The 16,857-nt window shown below is 39.3% G+C and overlaps 1 protein-coding gene across 8 annotated transcripts in view; it reads right to left on the reverse strand.

The window, feature by feature from the left end:
- tbc1d1 (TBC1 (tre-2/USP6, BUB2, cdc16) domain family, member 1) overlaps nt 1-16,857 on the reverse strand; it is a 50,784-nt gene that overhangs the window by 18,738 nt on the left and 15,189 nt on the right. For 6 of the 8 annotated variants that reach the window (XM_040024335.1, XM_040024333.1, XM_040024334.1 and 3 more), the window contains 12 exons: nt 14,598-15,194; nt 10,058-10,147; nt 9,865-9,969; nt 8,749-8,881; nt 8,492-8,583; nt 7,504-7,620; nt 7,145-7,267; nt 6,163-6,305; nt 5,557-5,817; nt 4,353-4,469; nt 3,924-4,037; nt 3,566-3,699 (listed from right to left, as the gene is read on the reverse strand). In XM_040024335.1, coding sequence (XP_039880269.1) covers nt 3,566-3,699; nt 3,924-4,037; nt 4,353-4,469; nt 5,557-5,817; nt 6,163-6,305; nt 7,145-7,267; nt 7,504-7,620; nt 8,492-8,583; nt 8,749-8,881; nt 9,865-9,969; nt 10,058-10,147; nt 14,598-15,194 — 2,026 coding nt within the window. The remainder of the gene's footprint in view (nt 1-3,565; nt 3,700-3,923; nt 4,038-4,352; nt 4,470-5,556; nt 5,818-6,162; nt 6,306-7,144; nt 7,268-7,503; nt 7,621-8,491; nt 8,584-8,748; nt 8,882-9,864; nt 9,970-10,057; nt 10,148-14,597; nt 15,195-16,857) is intronic. The other 2 variants (XM_040024337.1, XM_040024338.1) reach the window with 2 other exon arrangements.

The following is a 16,857-nucleotide window of genomic DNA, read 5'->3' on the forward strand; positions in this document are numbered from 1 at the left end:
CTTGATGACATTAATTCCCCGCCTACTTACCCCAACTAACACTATAGTATTGCATATTCCTCATAATAACATAAAAACTAACACACACACACTCTGGCACAAAGTGGCACAATCCACTCCCTGTGCAAACAACCTGGTCAGAACCAGGTTGCAGTGTGCACACACACACACACACACCATGCAAAGTGGGTCAACAAGGCTGGCGCTTTCCTCTGGCGCTGTCTATGTATGGACTGTCAACATGACCTTGAGACACACTGCCACTTCCAGCAAAACACACACACACCACGCCCATGACCTCATGCATCTACATACACACATAAATACACACCCAACAAGTTTAGCACTGCATTCAGCCAGCACAAAGCCCATCACATTGACTTGTTAAAAAAAAAAAAAAAAGTTTTTCCCCTTCACTTGCTTGCAGTTGAGCGTCAAAGTAAACTTTGGCTGCACATTTCATTAACTGAAACATTTAACATGCTTCAATTACAGGGCAAATTCATGCAGAAAGACAGACTTCACCAGTCTCTGCACATCGAGTGTTAAAGTGAAGAAAACAACCACATTAGTCCAACATACCAATCTGATTTTATGAAATACAATATCCACCCAACAGACTCCAGTTGGGCGTGTGCATGAGTCAACATAATAATAGGAAAACTACATAATGTTACTTACTCCTGAGAAGAATACCACCTTTGTGAGGATTTAAATATTGCTGAAGGTGCACCAGGGAGGTATTATTTTAACTGTATGGAAATCTTTGTAGCTGTAATGTGCCGTTAAAGCCACAAAGCGTAACATTGGGAAATGTGATCTTTGGCACCCCCCAGTGGTTAGATCTTGAGCGCCTCTTAGTTAACATTTTAATAATTTATCTAGACAACCAACAAGCATTCTAGTTAACAACACATTATGTGCTGCACATACATGTCCAAACAACATGGGAGTGTAGGACACCGCTAGTGGAAACTAGTGAAACTAGTTATTCTCAATGAGTTTTTGAAAAGCAGCAATTTAGCAATTAGCTGATGAATCAAGGAGTCAGTGGACATAAAAACATAATAAAATCATAATAATGCATGCATGCATGTTACTGAAAGAGACAGTGTACACCCTGTTAGTCTTCCAATAACACAAAATAAACACTGACATAACAAAGTACAGAAAACACTTCTTTTTATAAATAAAATGCACTGTGTGAGAAAACTGTTTTATATCAGCTCACATGGATCATGCTTCTTTCCTGCTCGGTGCTTACTGGCATTACAGTGTGAGAAGCTCAACTATCTCAACTGTCAACACTTCTTCTGTCCTGAGTGCACTGTACATATAATTATGACACAGAATCCAAAGACTTGCAAGCACTAGCATGATTAAGACATGTCCACAAGCTGAAATACAGGCATTTTTATGTCAACATATGTTGTGATTGATATTTCAAAGTTATCTGAAGTCAAAGTAACTGTTCACTACCCAAAGTTATACAGTTTTCTACTTGTAACCGTCATACCTTGACGGTATTTGACAAGAGCTGTCATTTCCCAGGCAACAATTACTACTGTTTGCTCAAGGTTTTCAAGCTTTTAGGTAAATCTTCATTTTCAAGCATTCAAATAATCAACCAGCAGCATTAGACAGTGAAGAAATTTATACTGCAGTAACACAAAATTAACACTCCACCAGAATAATCATCTAGTGCAGCTGTCCCCAATCCCCGGGCCACAGACTGGTACCTGTCCGTGAGTCATTTAGTACCGTTGAGGCTTGGGTGTGAAATTTATGGTTTTCAGAGTTTTTATCGGTTTTTGTTTTGTTTGTTTTAAATAGTTTTTATCGTTGACTCGGTTTCCTGGGTCTGTTCCCTTGTGTTATGAATGAATCGTCTTTTTTTGGTACCGGTTTTATTTTGTTGTATTTGTTCACGACACCTTAAAGGCCGGTCCTTGAAAATATTGTCAGACAAAAACCAGTCTGTGGCGCAAAAAAGGTTGGGGACCGCTGATCTAGTGCCAATACTGGATTTGTAAAAAAACAAACAAAAAAACCAAAACCAAAACAAATAAAAAGCACATGAATATATCACAAATTCTTAGTTTCACCTTGCATTTTATAAAGTATCACTTCAACATCAAGAAAGAGGTTTCTGGGTACTATTTGCTCAGTTTACTGATCAATTTACTGATGATATCAAAAGGTCTGGGGCTTTGCCAACAACTGTTAGTATAATCAATTCATTACAGCCCTACATAACAACAAATATAACTGTGATTAACTAAATATAATATAAATATATGTTTAATGCATGACTTCCGTAGATTAAAAAAATATATATTAATAATAAAGAAGTAATAAAAAGTATACTGCTTCCCCAAAATGGAGGAGATGAGAAATTAAAACTGTTATGATAAACAGATAGGGAGTTACGTTTAACTTAAGAATCTCTGCCTTCAACTCTTCTGAGAGTTCTTAGCATAAAACTAAATGAAAGAGTGACACACAGTGGAAATGCTTTGTGTCTGCACCGCAGGAGCAGATTTAATAACTTACAGCTTACTGAAGCAGCGCATTCTCAGTTTTGCATATGTGCATATGAGCTTCCTGTTTAGACTCGCAAAAACTTTAGAGGAGTATTAAACTGAATAACATGTGATTTACTAAGGTATGCAGTAAGCAAGGTACTTCAATTGAGTCAGGTTTAATAGGAAACAATTTATCTACAAATGTTCATGTTCCTGTGACAGTTTCTCCTATGAATGTTTGTGTATCTGAAATGGCAGGCGGAGAGGTTAAGAATGTGAGTGCAAACTGGGAACGGAGAATGTTAAGCCAAAGCTTTGACCCTGTTTTTTTTGTCATATGTTTTGTCATTTCTACACAAAACTTTGTCCTTTATCTTTACTCAACAGTGTGCACACACACAAAGTTTGACTTTTAGTGTGCTAAAAGTCTTGCTCTAGTAACACACACACACACACACTTGTACCCCTTCTCCAGCAATTTCATTTACAGCAGGAAAAAAAAGTACTTTTTGTAAAGACATTACTCACTCCCTCATCAGTTCTGCTCATTTTCAGCCTGGTAATTTGCAATTGCTAGAATGCATTGGTCATTACATGAAGTGGCTGTGTCATGTTTATATAAATCAGCATACTGTTAGTTGACCACCCACATAATTTTCTACTCCATCAGCGCATTTGTTAGCCTCATGCTAATTTGTCATGCTTAAGAAACCTGGGCTTTAGCAAAGCAAAGCATGTACACACACTCTTTATGGAGTGTGTTTTCACTTTCAGCTTTGCAAGCCGCTGTCAGCTTTTCTGTTCTCAGCTTAGAAGTGGATCCAAAGTTAAAATTTACATTAGCCATTAGACAGACTAATATACCAAAGATAAACAGGAATACAACTAATTTCACACAAGAATTGCTTTTTAGAGCATGATGACAACACAGCATGTTGGGGTTATCTACAGTCTCAAGAACAATGAGGGGTCCAGCATGAAGTGAATTATGTCTTTAACCATGATTTCAAAAGTTTTAAGTGTGTGTGGGTGTCCCTTACCGATGGAGTCTGTGCCTTTCTGAGGAGTAGCGACCCGCAAGAAGATCTGCTGCCTCCACGAGTGGCGGCGGCTGCGCTGAGGGCTTTCCCCGACCCCACCAGCTGCACTTGGTGTGGAAAGCGCCACTACATCACTGACAGCACAAACACCCAAATACAGAGATGTAGTTACAGATGTGCCCTGATAAACAGTCAATAGATAGATAGAACTTACTTTTTACACATACATGTATGCATGCATGTGCATGTACACATATCAAAACCACTTCAAAGACTGTATGAAACCAGAAGTACAGATTATGACTTTGCTATTACTAACAGACATTTACACTGACTTTTGGTACGAGTGTGTGTGTACCTGTTCTTTGGGTCAGGACAATCATTCTCTCGGACAGTGGCCAGAAATGGAAATTTCAGAAAATTAGGGACAGATGAGGAAGAGTGGAGACGAGCACGGAGACCACCCAGAGGACTGAGATGCAGGTGGCGATAAACAGAAGGCAAAAACAAATGAAAGAACAATCGTGGAATCGCATCCTAACAGAGACATGCAGACGTAATTCCATCGATATCACCAAAAGCATGATGACATTTTCTGCTGAGGTGGAAAAAAGCTGAAAACAGCCCAGCGATTATAAATGAGGGATGAATTTAGCATGTCTCTGTCTGAATGGCGAACTACAGAAAAATACAGAACACAAGACTACAGGAAGGTATGAAAAGTTAGTACGAGAGCATTTAAAAACACAAAGAAAAACATTAGTTAAACTAAAAAACAGATTCTCACCTTCTTTTACTGAGCCGGGCTCCAGAAGAAGGTGAGGAAGGAGGATGAAGGAGGAGAGAAGAGTGGGACGAAGGACAAGGAAGGGCAGGAGGAAGAGCAGAGTTGCATGGGACGTGTCTGAGAGTCAGTGCGAGTGCAGAGAGAATGAGAGGAAGTAAAGAATATAATGGGCAATGACAAATGTATTTAAACAGAAGGAGAGTTTCAGAGTAACCGGTATAGAGTTAGGAGAAAAACATGTGACTATAAGTGCATATGCATCATATAAACAAGATTTTTGTCAAGCATGAAACTACAGAATATTGTGTTTTTATCTCTATATGGTCTATATGAGTAAAATGAGTTTGATCAACCCATTTTGCATTTGATATCAATCATTTAGAACATGTTTTTACCAAACTCTGCAAAATGTTAGAAACACGTAGATTTAAAAAAAAAAAAAAAACAAAAAAAAACAGAGAAAAAGGTTTGCAGAAGGCTGAGATGGAGAGCAAGTAAAGCCAACATCCAGGGAGAGGAATGATGCAGTAATCCACGTACAAGTTTCACTTTCTTTTGACACAAATATGCTGGTGTCACTGAAAACTCAAACATGACAAAAATCCTCTTAACACGTTTGGAAAAAGATGATACTGCTTGCTCCTCATTGTCATAGACTTGATGAACCACAGTATTAAACGACAACACACACACACACAGCTTCATTACTACTTGCAAATACCACATAGTTTCATTATCTTTTTCTCAAAGTGACAAAGCGATGCGTACTCTCCAAACTGGCTTTGCAACCCTTATTCTGGGAACTGAGGTAAACCGATACAGGGTGTTAGACCACAAGGTAAAAATACCATCACTATAACCATCAACTTTTTAAGCCATAAAAAATATCTAAATTAAATAAAATACTAAATCCAACCCTTTTCTAAATTTCTCATAGCAGCGAGTTCCTTTACACACATGACATTGTACGCATCTTGAAGACACAAATAATCATACTGTATTTGTCTGTTATTAATAAGTGGCACTATTTCTCTTTTATATGTTCCATTACGTTTTGATATCTTATAATATTCATTAAGTTGCCTTATTATTACAGTCAACTGTATGAAAGCACAAAGTAAAATTTAACAAATACTATCCAAATAAAATTTCTACTAGTCTATCTGTAAACACACACACAGAAACACTCACATGCTCTACTCACTTGCTCTGGTGGGGAGTGTCCGTGCTGACGGAGTAGTGTCGCACAAGCTTGTGCTTGGTAGCTGCAGTGTGGTCCTGTGGTGGGTGAATTAGTATGTGCTCCGGTGAGTATTCGGCTGAGGAGGGGGTGGTAGGGTGGCTGAAAGTGCTGGCCCGGCGGCGGAAGCCCTGTGGCTGAGCATCCCCGGATAAAGAGGAGGAAGAGTGTGACAGCGGCAGAGAAGTGTCAATGTGCTTCAGGTCTCCTGTTGAGTTGTGACACCTGAAGATAATAAAAAGGAAAGGAATAAAAATTCATGAATGCAATAATTTCTACACAAGTCTAAGTTTATGATATGCACCACATAGTGAGAGAAAGCTTAATGTGATTTTAAACTTAATCCAATGTACCGCTGAGCAGTGAGTATACAGTGGGTACAGAAAGTATTCAGACCGCCTTACATTTTACACTCTTTGTTTTATTGCAGCCTTTTGCTAAAATCATTTAAGTTCATTTTTTCCTCATTAATGTACACACAGCACCCCATATTGACTTGAACAAGTTCTCACCTTTAAAGCACTGAGTAACCCGAGATATGAGGTAGCCTTTACATATAGGAGCGTTTACCTGAGAGGGCTGGTTGATCGCTGATGAGCAGGCAAAGGATCATCTAAACAGGGCTGATCCTGGCTGCTGTTGACAGTACAAATAGATGAGCTGCTCTCACTTCCCTCGCTGTTCTCCCTTTGAGCTCTGGCCTTGCTGCTTCCCTGCCATTAACAAACACACGTGTGTTAAACACATGGTTTTTACCTGTGAGCAAAGATCACAAACCAAGACACACAACCTTCCCAACCAATTTCTCAGTGCTTTACTCTATATGTAAAGACTAAAAACTGCTAAAAATAAATATTATAAATATGAACTCTCTCATCCTAACGGGCTGCTTTTTTTCCTGTTACACTGCAAAAACAATGAATAAAATAATGAAAATATATTAATAAAGGTTTGCATAATCTATACTTTCAGCTTTATTTCAGCCCCGAACTGTCCACTACACTTTATGTGTAAACTGAGCCACTTTGTCAGTAGATATTTCCTGTGCTTGTTTTCACTCCAAGTCCTAAGCTTTTTTTATCTTATCTTCATGTGTTCTATTGAGCTTTTTATGAAAGTGAGAGGGATGGCAAGCAATTAGTCTGATAGTTTATAGTTCCTCATTTAATTAAAAAAAAATATCCAAAGCCTGAAACTGAAAATCAAACACCTACCTATGAATTAATATCAATGTACAGCCACGATTTATTTTAATTTATATAAAATAACAGCACTTCTTGCATGTGGAAAAGCTAAGCTAAATGACTACAACGGTGTAGCACTCTTTGGGAGTGTGGGAGTGGGAATTGTTAGGTACCCACTGTTTTGCACTTTTTAAACACCTACATATACCTACATATTAACATGGGAAGCACACACATGGAGAAAGACATTTATTATAACAACTGTATTTGCTTCTTACCAAACCAAAAGGTCAGGTATGTAATTTGCATATAGTCACATACCAGAACATACTTCTGCACACAAACCAAAACAGAAACAGCACTGTTACCTTCCAGATCCCTTCCAGGGACTCAGTGAGAGAGCGCTTGGCTCGGCTCTTGAACTCCTCGAGTCGCTGCCGGCTGCTACTCTGCTGCTGTGCCTCCACTGCTGGAGCGACATCCTCACACATCTACATACACATAGAGACAGGAAAAGACACAGAAAGCAACAGTGAGCGAGAGGAAGGGAGGTCCTCAGAGGCATGCAATGACGGCAATTTGTGTGTGTCAGAAAAAGGGAATTTTGTCTTTCCTTAGAGGACCAGTCTTTCATATCAATAATGACAATAGAGAGGAAATGTAGGACTTAAGAGTGTGTTCTGCTACAGAAGTGCATATGTATTTCATAGGGGTGTCCAGTAGGTACCTGTTTGCTCTCCTTCTGCACTGTGTGCTGATGGGTCTTCTGTCTCGCTTCATACAGATTTCTCAAAGAAGCCATTATCAACTCATTCTCTTCCTGATCACTCTTAGGACGAGCCCTCTGGACAAACAGACAGATTAATCAATATATTTGATGAGTTTTTGTATATATTATATATACTTATTATATATAAATGATGGAAATATGTAAAAATTATGTTTTTTGTTTTCTGTTCTGTGTCCCGTTCTTTTTGTATATGTGTGTTTTTTTGCTGCTGATACAACCACATTTCCCCTTGTGGGACAATTAAAGGATTATTCTATTCTATTCTACTTATATATATATAAAATATTTTGCTAAAATTATTATGAGAAATGGAAACGTTTCAACTGGAAAAAAAGAAAAATCTAAAATTGATCACAAGTCTGTTTAAGCTGGTAAGTTTCAGAGAACTCATCTGCAGAAGTTTACATTTGGAAAATAATTTTTACACCAGGTTCCCAAAAAATGGTGAAATTGAGGTACATTAACACCTACAGCACAGTGAGCTAATAAAGACATGCTTAGCTCTGTTGGGTTGCAGTTTTACTACACCACCAGCAGATGTTAGCTAAGTCACACAGCACAATGTATCTGCATTATTACTCTGGCAGTTTCCCTTTAACGTGCCTGCCCAGCAGACCCCATTAAAAGTACTCAAGCCCATTACTGAAAACAAAACAAAAAGCTAAGCAAGGTGAAGAGAGAAAAAAACATTGTAAAGGCAAAACTGAGAAATGAGGTGGCAGAAAAATTTAAATTATCTGTGAAGAAAGAAAAATGCATCTCTGTGAATCCCCCTCAAAAAAAACTTGTGAATCCACATTCATTTATCCACGATAAACTTCGATGACCTTGCTTACTAGGAAGTTTTCCTGTTACAACCACCTGAAGGGAAATTTAAAAATTTACACTGCGCCCTTCAGGTCAACAGGCACAACAGACTCATTACCATAGTGTTTTCAAAGACTGAAGCTTGATCATCATTGTCCAAAGTGGCCAAATGTTTTTGAAGCTCCAGTTTAGTTTTAGATGGGTGTAGACCTGAAAATAAAGAAAATACAGAATATAAACACACTACAAGCAAGCCTAGTCTCACTAGAGATTTGTTATACAGCAGCTTAGACAGTCCTAAAAGCCTAAATATAAAGAGTTGTACACATCTACAACATAGAGACACCACTTATAGCTTTAAGGACACCTTCTTACCTTCTATGCTCTCACAAAGCCTGTGGAGCTGCTGCATCGGGCAGCTGTCACACTGCTGGCTCTGAGTCTTTGCATTTTGCTGCAGGGCGGCCACAGAGAACGCTTGCTTCAAAGTCAGCATGATCTCGTCCACCTTAGAAGAGTGAAATAAAATTATTTATTGCCCTCTACAAGCTTCAGTGTTTTTAGGCAAATACCAAATAAATATTAGGATGTATGTCTTTTCCCCTACACTGTTATTGTAAGAGCAATAAATGCTTCATAATAAGTGTTAACTCCTAAATTCTTGGTTTGTGAAACCAGTTTTGTTCAGTTTGTTTAATTTTAATAGCCAAATCCCTGGAGAGCATCTGATTTGCTCCTTTTCTATCCCCAACACCAGAACATCTCCCTTTGAGTGTACAAGGTCTTTAACAACACTAAATGGAAATCTAGCTCTGCAAACAGAAAAGCAGAGCCACTGCACATCTGGAATCAAAACTCCAGCTCCATATGGGAACAGACATTATGTAATGTTCATTTTACAACCTGTTAAAATGAACTCTGGCAGCTGATGTTTAACAGAACAAGTGTCTGATTCTTTCAAGAAATACAGTATACTCACAGCGCAGAGCTAGCTATCATACAGTAGCTTTTTTTTCCAAACCAAAATTGAGTACTTGGCACACTATGAGTCAGTGGAGCCCAGAGCACTGAGTCATAGGTCCTATGATTTACAGATATATTTAATCTGAAGTGACAGGAAAAAAGAAAACACTTATGAGAAATTTCACCCTCCTGCCTTCTGGCATTTCATTTTAAATCCAAAGCAAACTTATTGACTCTTAAATGAAGTAGGCTGATCAACTCGAAACACTGAGTGGGAGGGACTGATATTAAAAAAAAAAATCAATGGGTAAAATTCTCCTTTTCAGCACACATTCAAAATTGAAAAAAAATGTAGCTGCACCACTTCTGTTGTAAAAACTCAACAGCTGGCGATAATAACACAAAATGACACTGCGCTAGTGTCCAAAATCTTAACTGTGACTCAGTTATTTGGAGTCTGTTACATGGGAATATTGAATGAACTGTGTCTGGACACAAGCAAGAATCCTTATCCACTTCATGTCTCACCAGTGATTCATCTGTACACTGGAAGACATAACACACGAAGTGGCAGTTTCCCCCTTCCACGGTCTCCCTGCAAATGAAGCCGAAGTGATCCACATGACGAATACCCTGGAAACAGACAAACAGTGGGTTTAAAAAAAAAAAAAATCATAATCATAGTCACGCTTGAATAGTAGTAGGACTGTAACGATCATACCTGTGAGCAGAAAGAAATTTCTTTGAAGCTCTTCTCTATTGCAACTTTCTTAGTGTCTGGACTAACCAAGAAGATCTGAGACCTGCCCACCTAAAACACAAAGAAACACAAAGAAAATACAGTTAATGCATGTGTGTTTATGACCTTACTAGCTTTCTTTCTGTAGTGTGTGACAACTGTGGTGTGGCAGTGACTACAGTTATAAATCTTACTGACAGAACTACTTAACAGAAGTTATATACAGTGTTTCCTTAAATAGTGTCCAGGGCCTACATTTAGTTAAATGCAGAAGGAAACAGAATGCCTGTGTTTTCACAGGCTTTTATTAGAGGTCGCAAATCACTCTGCTTACTGGATTAAATACTACACAACATTTTTTGTCTGTTGCAAATTATTTAAAAGGGGTAGTGAATAATTATGAACATATCAATATAAATGTCAGACTTAGCCAAAAGCCTACTATTCATCTGTAGTCCTTGGTAGGTCAGACAAAAACAAAAAATAAGAAAAATAACACACCATCATACTATACAACAATACAGCCCTGACTATAAATATATATAAACTTACAACATGAAGTATAATAAGATAACACAGAAAAACAAATAAATATGAATGCATATAGAATTAAATATAATACATATGTTAATATGTGTTATATTTAATTCTATATCTGATTAGTGAGTTACAGAATTATGTCTCTTTTTGTGAATAAGAGCGACACAGCAAACTACACAATACAAATTATGACTGCCATCCTTTGCAGTGTATGTGACTTCATTAGGAAGGAGTAAGAAAATGAATGAAAAGGAAACCAAAGTCGTTTTTTCTTCTTCTTTTCATCCAGTATGACACAAAGATGAGATAAAACGAATGACTGCCGTTCACAAAGACCTTTTTCATTCCCAAACTGTCATCCAAATCAGGCCATAATTAGGCTTATACCATGTAGACTGAACCTGCCATCGGACAGCGTTGCTAATCATGCACGAAGTTTGATAAAACAACACAGAAACAGCCATAAAGTGTGAAAGCGGACATTTCATTTAATTTTTTAAAAAGGTTTTTATTGGGAAACTTCAGTCTGCCTATGTAACAGTCCTTTTGTTATTTTTTTCCCGAGCCTACAGGGAGTGCAGAATTATTAGGCAAGTATTTTTGAGGAATAATTTTATTATTGAACAACAACCATGTTCTCAATGAACCCAAAAAACTCATTAATATCAAAGCTGAATGTTTTTGGAAGTAGTTTTTAGTTTGTTTTTAGTTTTAGCTATTTTAGGGGGATATCTGTGTGTGCAGGTGACTATTACTGTGCATAATTATTAGGCAACTTAACAAAAAACTACGGAGCCCCGCAGGGGACATGGGAGGGGAAAAAAATTAGGGAGAAAAAAAAAAAAATTAAGACGGACTTTTGCGAGATCTCGCAAAAGTTTTAGCCGCATTCTTCGGAGGCCGCCAGCTCGAAGCCGACCGGGAGGTCGAGGCACGATGTGCCGGGAAAGCGGTGTTCCTCCCGGCTGTAGTAGGTCTCGACCTCCCGTTAGCTTCGAGCTAGTGGGTGTCAGATCTCCAAAAACGTCGGAGCACTTTTGCAAATATGTGATGTCTTGTAAACCGAGCAGGTATCTGACGTTTACAGAACTACATTCACGCCTCAAAATATCTTAAAAGTGTATTTTGTGACCCAGAAAGAGTAATATTACAACTAAGTAGCTGCCGCCATTGTTGGAGTTTTGCGAGATCTCGCAATACTTTTGCGAGATCCCGAGTTTTTTTGCGAGATCTCGCAATACTTTTGCGAGATCCCGAGTTTGTTTTGCGAGATCTCGCAATACTTTTGCAAGGAGGCCATGTCATTAGTTTTTCTTCTTTTATACCCTTTCTTGCCAGCCACGCTGTGGAGTACTTGGACGCGTGTGATGGAGCATTGTCCTGCATGAAAATCATGTTTTTCTTGAAGGATGCAGACTTCTTCCTGTACCACTGCTTGAAGAAGGTGTCTTCCAGAAACTGGCAGTAGGACTGGGAGTTGAGCTTGACTCCATCCTCAACCCGAAAAGGCCCCACAAGCTCATCTTTGATGATACCAGCCCAAACCAGTACTCCACCTCCACCTTGCTGGCGTCTGAGTCGGACTGGAGCTCTCTGCCCTTTACCAATCCAGCCACGGGCCCATCAAGACTCACTCTCATTTCATCAGTCCATAAAACCTTAGGGAAATCAGTCTTGAGATATTTCTTGGCCCAGTCTTGACGTTTCAGCTTGTGTGTCTTGTTCAGTGGTGGTCGTCTTTCAGCCTTTCTTACCTTGGCCATGTCTCTGAGTATTGCACACCTTGTGCTTTTGGGCACTCCAGTGATGTTGCAGCTCTGAAATATGGCCAAACTGGTGGCAAGTGGCATCTTGGCAGCTGCACGCTTGACTTTTCTCAGTTCATGGGCAGTTATTTTGCGCCTTGGTTTTTCCACACTCTTCTTGCGACCCTGTTGACTATTTTGAATGAAATGCCTGATTGTTCGATGATCACGCTTCAGAAGCTTTGCAATTTTGAGACTGCTACATCCCTCTGCAAGATATCTCACTATTTTTGACTTTTCTGAGCCTGTCAAGTCCTTCTTTTGACCCATTTTGCCAAAGGAAAGGACGTTGCCTAATAATTATGCACACCTGATATAGGGTGTTGATGTCATTAGACCACACCCCTTCTCATTACAGAGATGCACATCACCTAATATGCTTAATTGGTAGTAGGCTTTCGAGCCTATACAGCTTGGAGTAAGACAACATGCATGAAGAGGATGATGTGGACAAAATACTCATTTGCCTAATAATTCTGCACTCCCTGTATATGTAGACAACGGCCTTTATTTACATCTACCACGACCCCGACCATTATCAGTTTTGAAATTCTCTGAACACAGCTATTCCCCTCCCTGCAGTGTCCCTTTCAATATGCCTTTCTGTATCAAATATTAATAACATAATTAGAGCTTTTTGAGAGGAATGAAGATATTTGATCTGTGTCTCTATAACTGAAGCAAAAGAGAGAGGCGATGATCGCACTGGGATGAGGCTACTCTGGCAGTAACAGGATGTATAGTTAGTGTTAATAATGTGTCTGTATCTGCTGAGCAGAGCAGGACACTGACCTGTGACTATTTCCTGTCTGTAAAACAAACAGGGAAATTCCTGTTGGCAAGAGACCACTGAGGTCATGAAAATGTCAATTAGGGAGACTCATTTTGAGCAGCAGTCAGCATTTGTTATTGCGGAGTCATTATATTTTTGTCTATATATTTGTTTTCTTCTCTGCCTTTTTGGCCTTGAGCAACTGGATAAGGGGCTTTATTTTTTAATCTTGAACAGCAATTTATTGCACTACTAACATACTTTGTATTCTTATGAGTATGAATGTTCTTTGGAAAAAATTTTACAATCAAACTTCCTGTGGATTCAATCAATTTTGGTACATTAATTTAAAATGGTATGCATTATGGGTGATAAATTCAACAAAGATAATGTGACCATGTTTTGTTTTGTTTTTTTTAACTCAACGTTGAATCTGTAGTCTGGTATTCAAATCTGTTCAGAAAGCCAGAAATGTCTTAATTGTTCTCACAATCAACACTATGCATCTGGAGACCATTTCAGTCAACATACAGTGATAAGAGGGTAGCGCCCTGAATATGTCGCCAGTCTATCAAAGCTCCGACACAGAGGGACAGACAACCATTCATGCTCACATTCAGACCTACAGTGAATTGAGAATCACTAGTTAACCCAACAAGCATGCATTCGAACTGTGGAAGGAAGGCAAAAAGCACCCAAGCAAGCCCCATCAAGCACATGGAAAACATGCCAACTATTAGGACTGTGCCATATCATTCATGGTAATACCGTTATAAATTTTTACTTGACATAAAAGTGTCATATAATGGTTTGTGTGCAAGCCTTCAATGGCAGTTTAGCACCTAACAAGGGGAACTTCTTCAACAATCTTGAACAAAGAGCAATACTTTGCAAAATATGCAAGAAATCTGTTCCTGCTACAGGTGGAAACAAACTTGTTCCACCACTTGAAGCAAAAAGCACACGATCAAGTATAACCAGGCTGAAGGGGAGATACTAGCAGCTGGCGATGTGTGGCCCAAATTCAACAAAATGAGTCAAGCATGTATTGCTAGATACACTCGCTAGTTACAGGAACAAATACTGGAAATTACTGATGTGGTCACATGGTGGCACCTTGTTTGAGTGTGTCATCAACAACAGCATCTCAGTGAAAAAAAGAATGGAGGATAATGCCCTTCATTTACTTACAACCACTACGCCACCGTGTTGACCTCTAATTACACTGTCATGCAATATTTATATAAGTAACATTATAATAATAAAAATTATGCTTACAAGTCCTTAATAGAGAACAAATACAGATGTTTGGAGCATCCAAAAGAGAACTCAGAACACGCCTTCAATTTGTGTGTGTGTGTGTGTGTGTGTGTGTGCGCGCGCGCGCGCACGCCTTTTCACCCACCATAAACAACATGGTCCTATTCTCCTTCAGGCTGGTGGGCTGCACATCAGCGGACCGCGTCTGAGGATCGGTAGTGTTGCTGTTAGAAATCTCTGGTGAGAGGCCATTCTCATCCAGGGCCTGTAGGCAGGGAAAGCTGGGGTCTCGCTTGAACAGAATTGGGCGTTTCCCAGTGGTTGGGCTCTCTGCTGCACCGTTACTAACAGCGCCACTCCCCAGTCCATTGGATTGGAAGGTTAATGCCCTCTTCAGCCCACCCACCAATCCCCCATCATTTGCCCCTTTATCAGCTGTCCCTGAGCCACGCAGCTGGCTGAACTTCTCGATGCACTCGTCAATCAGGGCAGGAGGGGCTTTCTTGTGAGCAACACTAACGCGGCCGCAGTATAATACCTCAAACTTTTTGGCAAACGCTGTCGGAGACACAGCAGCGGCGGGTGCCATGGAGGTGGTTGTAGTAGAGAGAGCGCAAATCCACGTTTCAGAGGAATCGCTGCCTCCAGAACCCGTGGAAGCCTTGTTGGAAACGGTGGTGATGTCATTGTTGCGTGCCGAGCTTTTGCCAGCCTGCCTCAATGTACTGATGATCTCAGGAACCTGGAAAGATAACGAGAACATCATTAGAAGTACTGTAAGGACTCATTATGTAATTGTAAGGCATTTAGCTAGAAAACCTATTTTTAGACTAATTGCATAAACAGAGACTGCGGAAGAAAACCGAGCTCTTAGTGTCACATTACATCCATTTGAGCCTAAGCAAAGACAAACAACTTTGAAAAAAAGCTTAACTCAAAATGTACAAAATGCTCAAAAACATTTAATCATGCATTTAATCTCTCTTCAATCCCAACCAGCCAAGTGGGGAATTTATTTAAAATCATCAACATTGTCAGCTATACTGTATATGTTTACAGCAACACGAATGATTGACATTCAAACAGAAGTATTTCCAAAACAACATTACAAATTTGAACCTGTACACTGTAAAAATACTTTTACTTTTTTTAATGTATCCATAAAAGTGCAGTACAATAATCTACACATTTCATCTAACAACAAAACTGCCCGTGTCTTTAGGAAATTATAGGGGGGTTGGGGGGGGGGGGCTGGATGCTACTTGTGTAAAATAAATTTCATTTGTTCACATGCTTTGACCTGGTGTGGTCCTTTGTTTGTGGACTCCAAAGTCATCACATACATGTTTGAACGTTTGAGTAAAATGTATTTTACACCGATCTTACACTGATACGAATCCTGCTGAGCTCAGACATTTGATATTGCTACTACTATTCGACTGCAATGCTTGCTGACATACTTGTCTTTTTCTTTTGAAAGAATATTTATAACACTACTAATAAAACCCCATGAGGTGCAACAGTAAACATTTCACAGGGAATAACTCATCACTGAGACCTTTACTCTTGCGCGAGTTCAAGCACTACCATCAAATTTTGTCTTCTAATAATATTTTTTGAACCCTTCATCCATATAAATTCATTCAGGGTCACAGAGTGACTGGATCCTACCTCAGCTGTATATAGCTGAAGCCTGCCTACGGGACAACAGGTGGGATACACCGTGGACAGATTACCAGGAGTGACCTATCGCAGGGCTAACACAGAGAGATAGAAAAATCATCCATATTTATGGCCAATTTAGAATAACCAATTTACTGAACATTCATGTCTTTGGAGTGTAGAAGGCAGCCAAAGTAGGCCAGCCAGCCAGCCTATTAGCTGACAGTGCCAACCACTGCATCGACGTGACACTTAATGTTTTAGTTTAAACTTCCCTTATTATTTCTAAAGTGGTGATTTCACTGAGTCGTCACACTGTTCATGCATTCAGGTTGCATGTCCACAAACAGGTGGCTGCCTACAGTAGCAACAGCGGATAAACTAAAACAAACACAAAAGGCGTACTCCAAAGAACAACTTTTCCATCCATCGATGTAGATGCCACACCTCACTATGAGCTAACCTGCCAAAATGGTGTGAAGAGTATTTTGAGACCCCTGAATAAAGCAGCCCTTGTGTTGTCTTCTGGTGGTGAAAAAAATGCCAAATTGGGACCTCAAAGCAGGCTTTGTACTCCTGTCCCCTTTTGATGCACCTATTTCTTGTCTTTCTGAATCTTCTCGAGTTTCCTCTCTTGCCCTATAAACTGTACCACTGTACTGAGATCTTATGGTAGGTACAATTTCAATCCAAATTTTTACTGGAAAAAGTATTTTCCTATTCCTCCATATAACTAAACAGGA

The sequence above is a fragment of the Simochromis diagramma genome, unplaced genomic scaffold (assembly GCF_900408965.1).
Source record: "Simochromis diagramma unplaced genomic scaffold, fSimDia1.1 OVJJ01000302.1, whole genome shotgun sequence".
In the NCBI taxonomy this organism is placed as follows: domain Eukaryota; kingdom Metazoa; phylum Chordata; class Actinopteri; order Cichliformes; family Cichlidae; genus Simochromis; species Simochromis diagramma.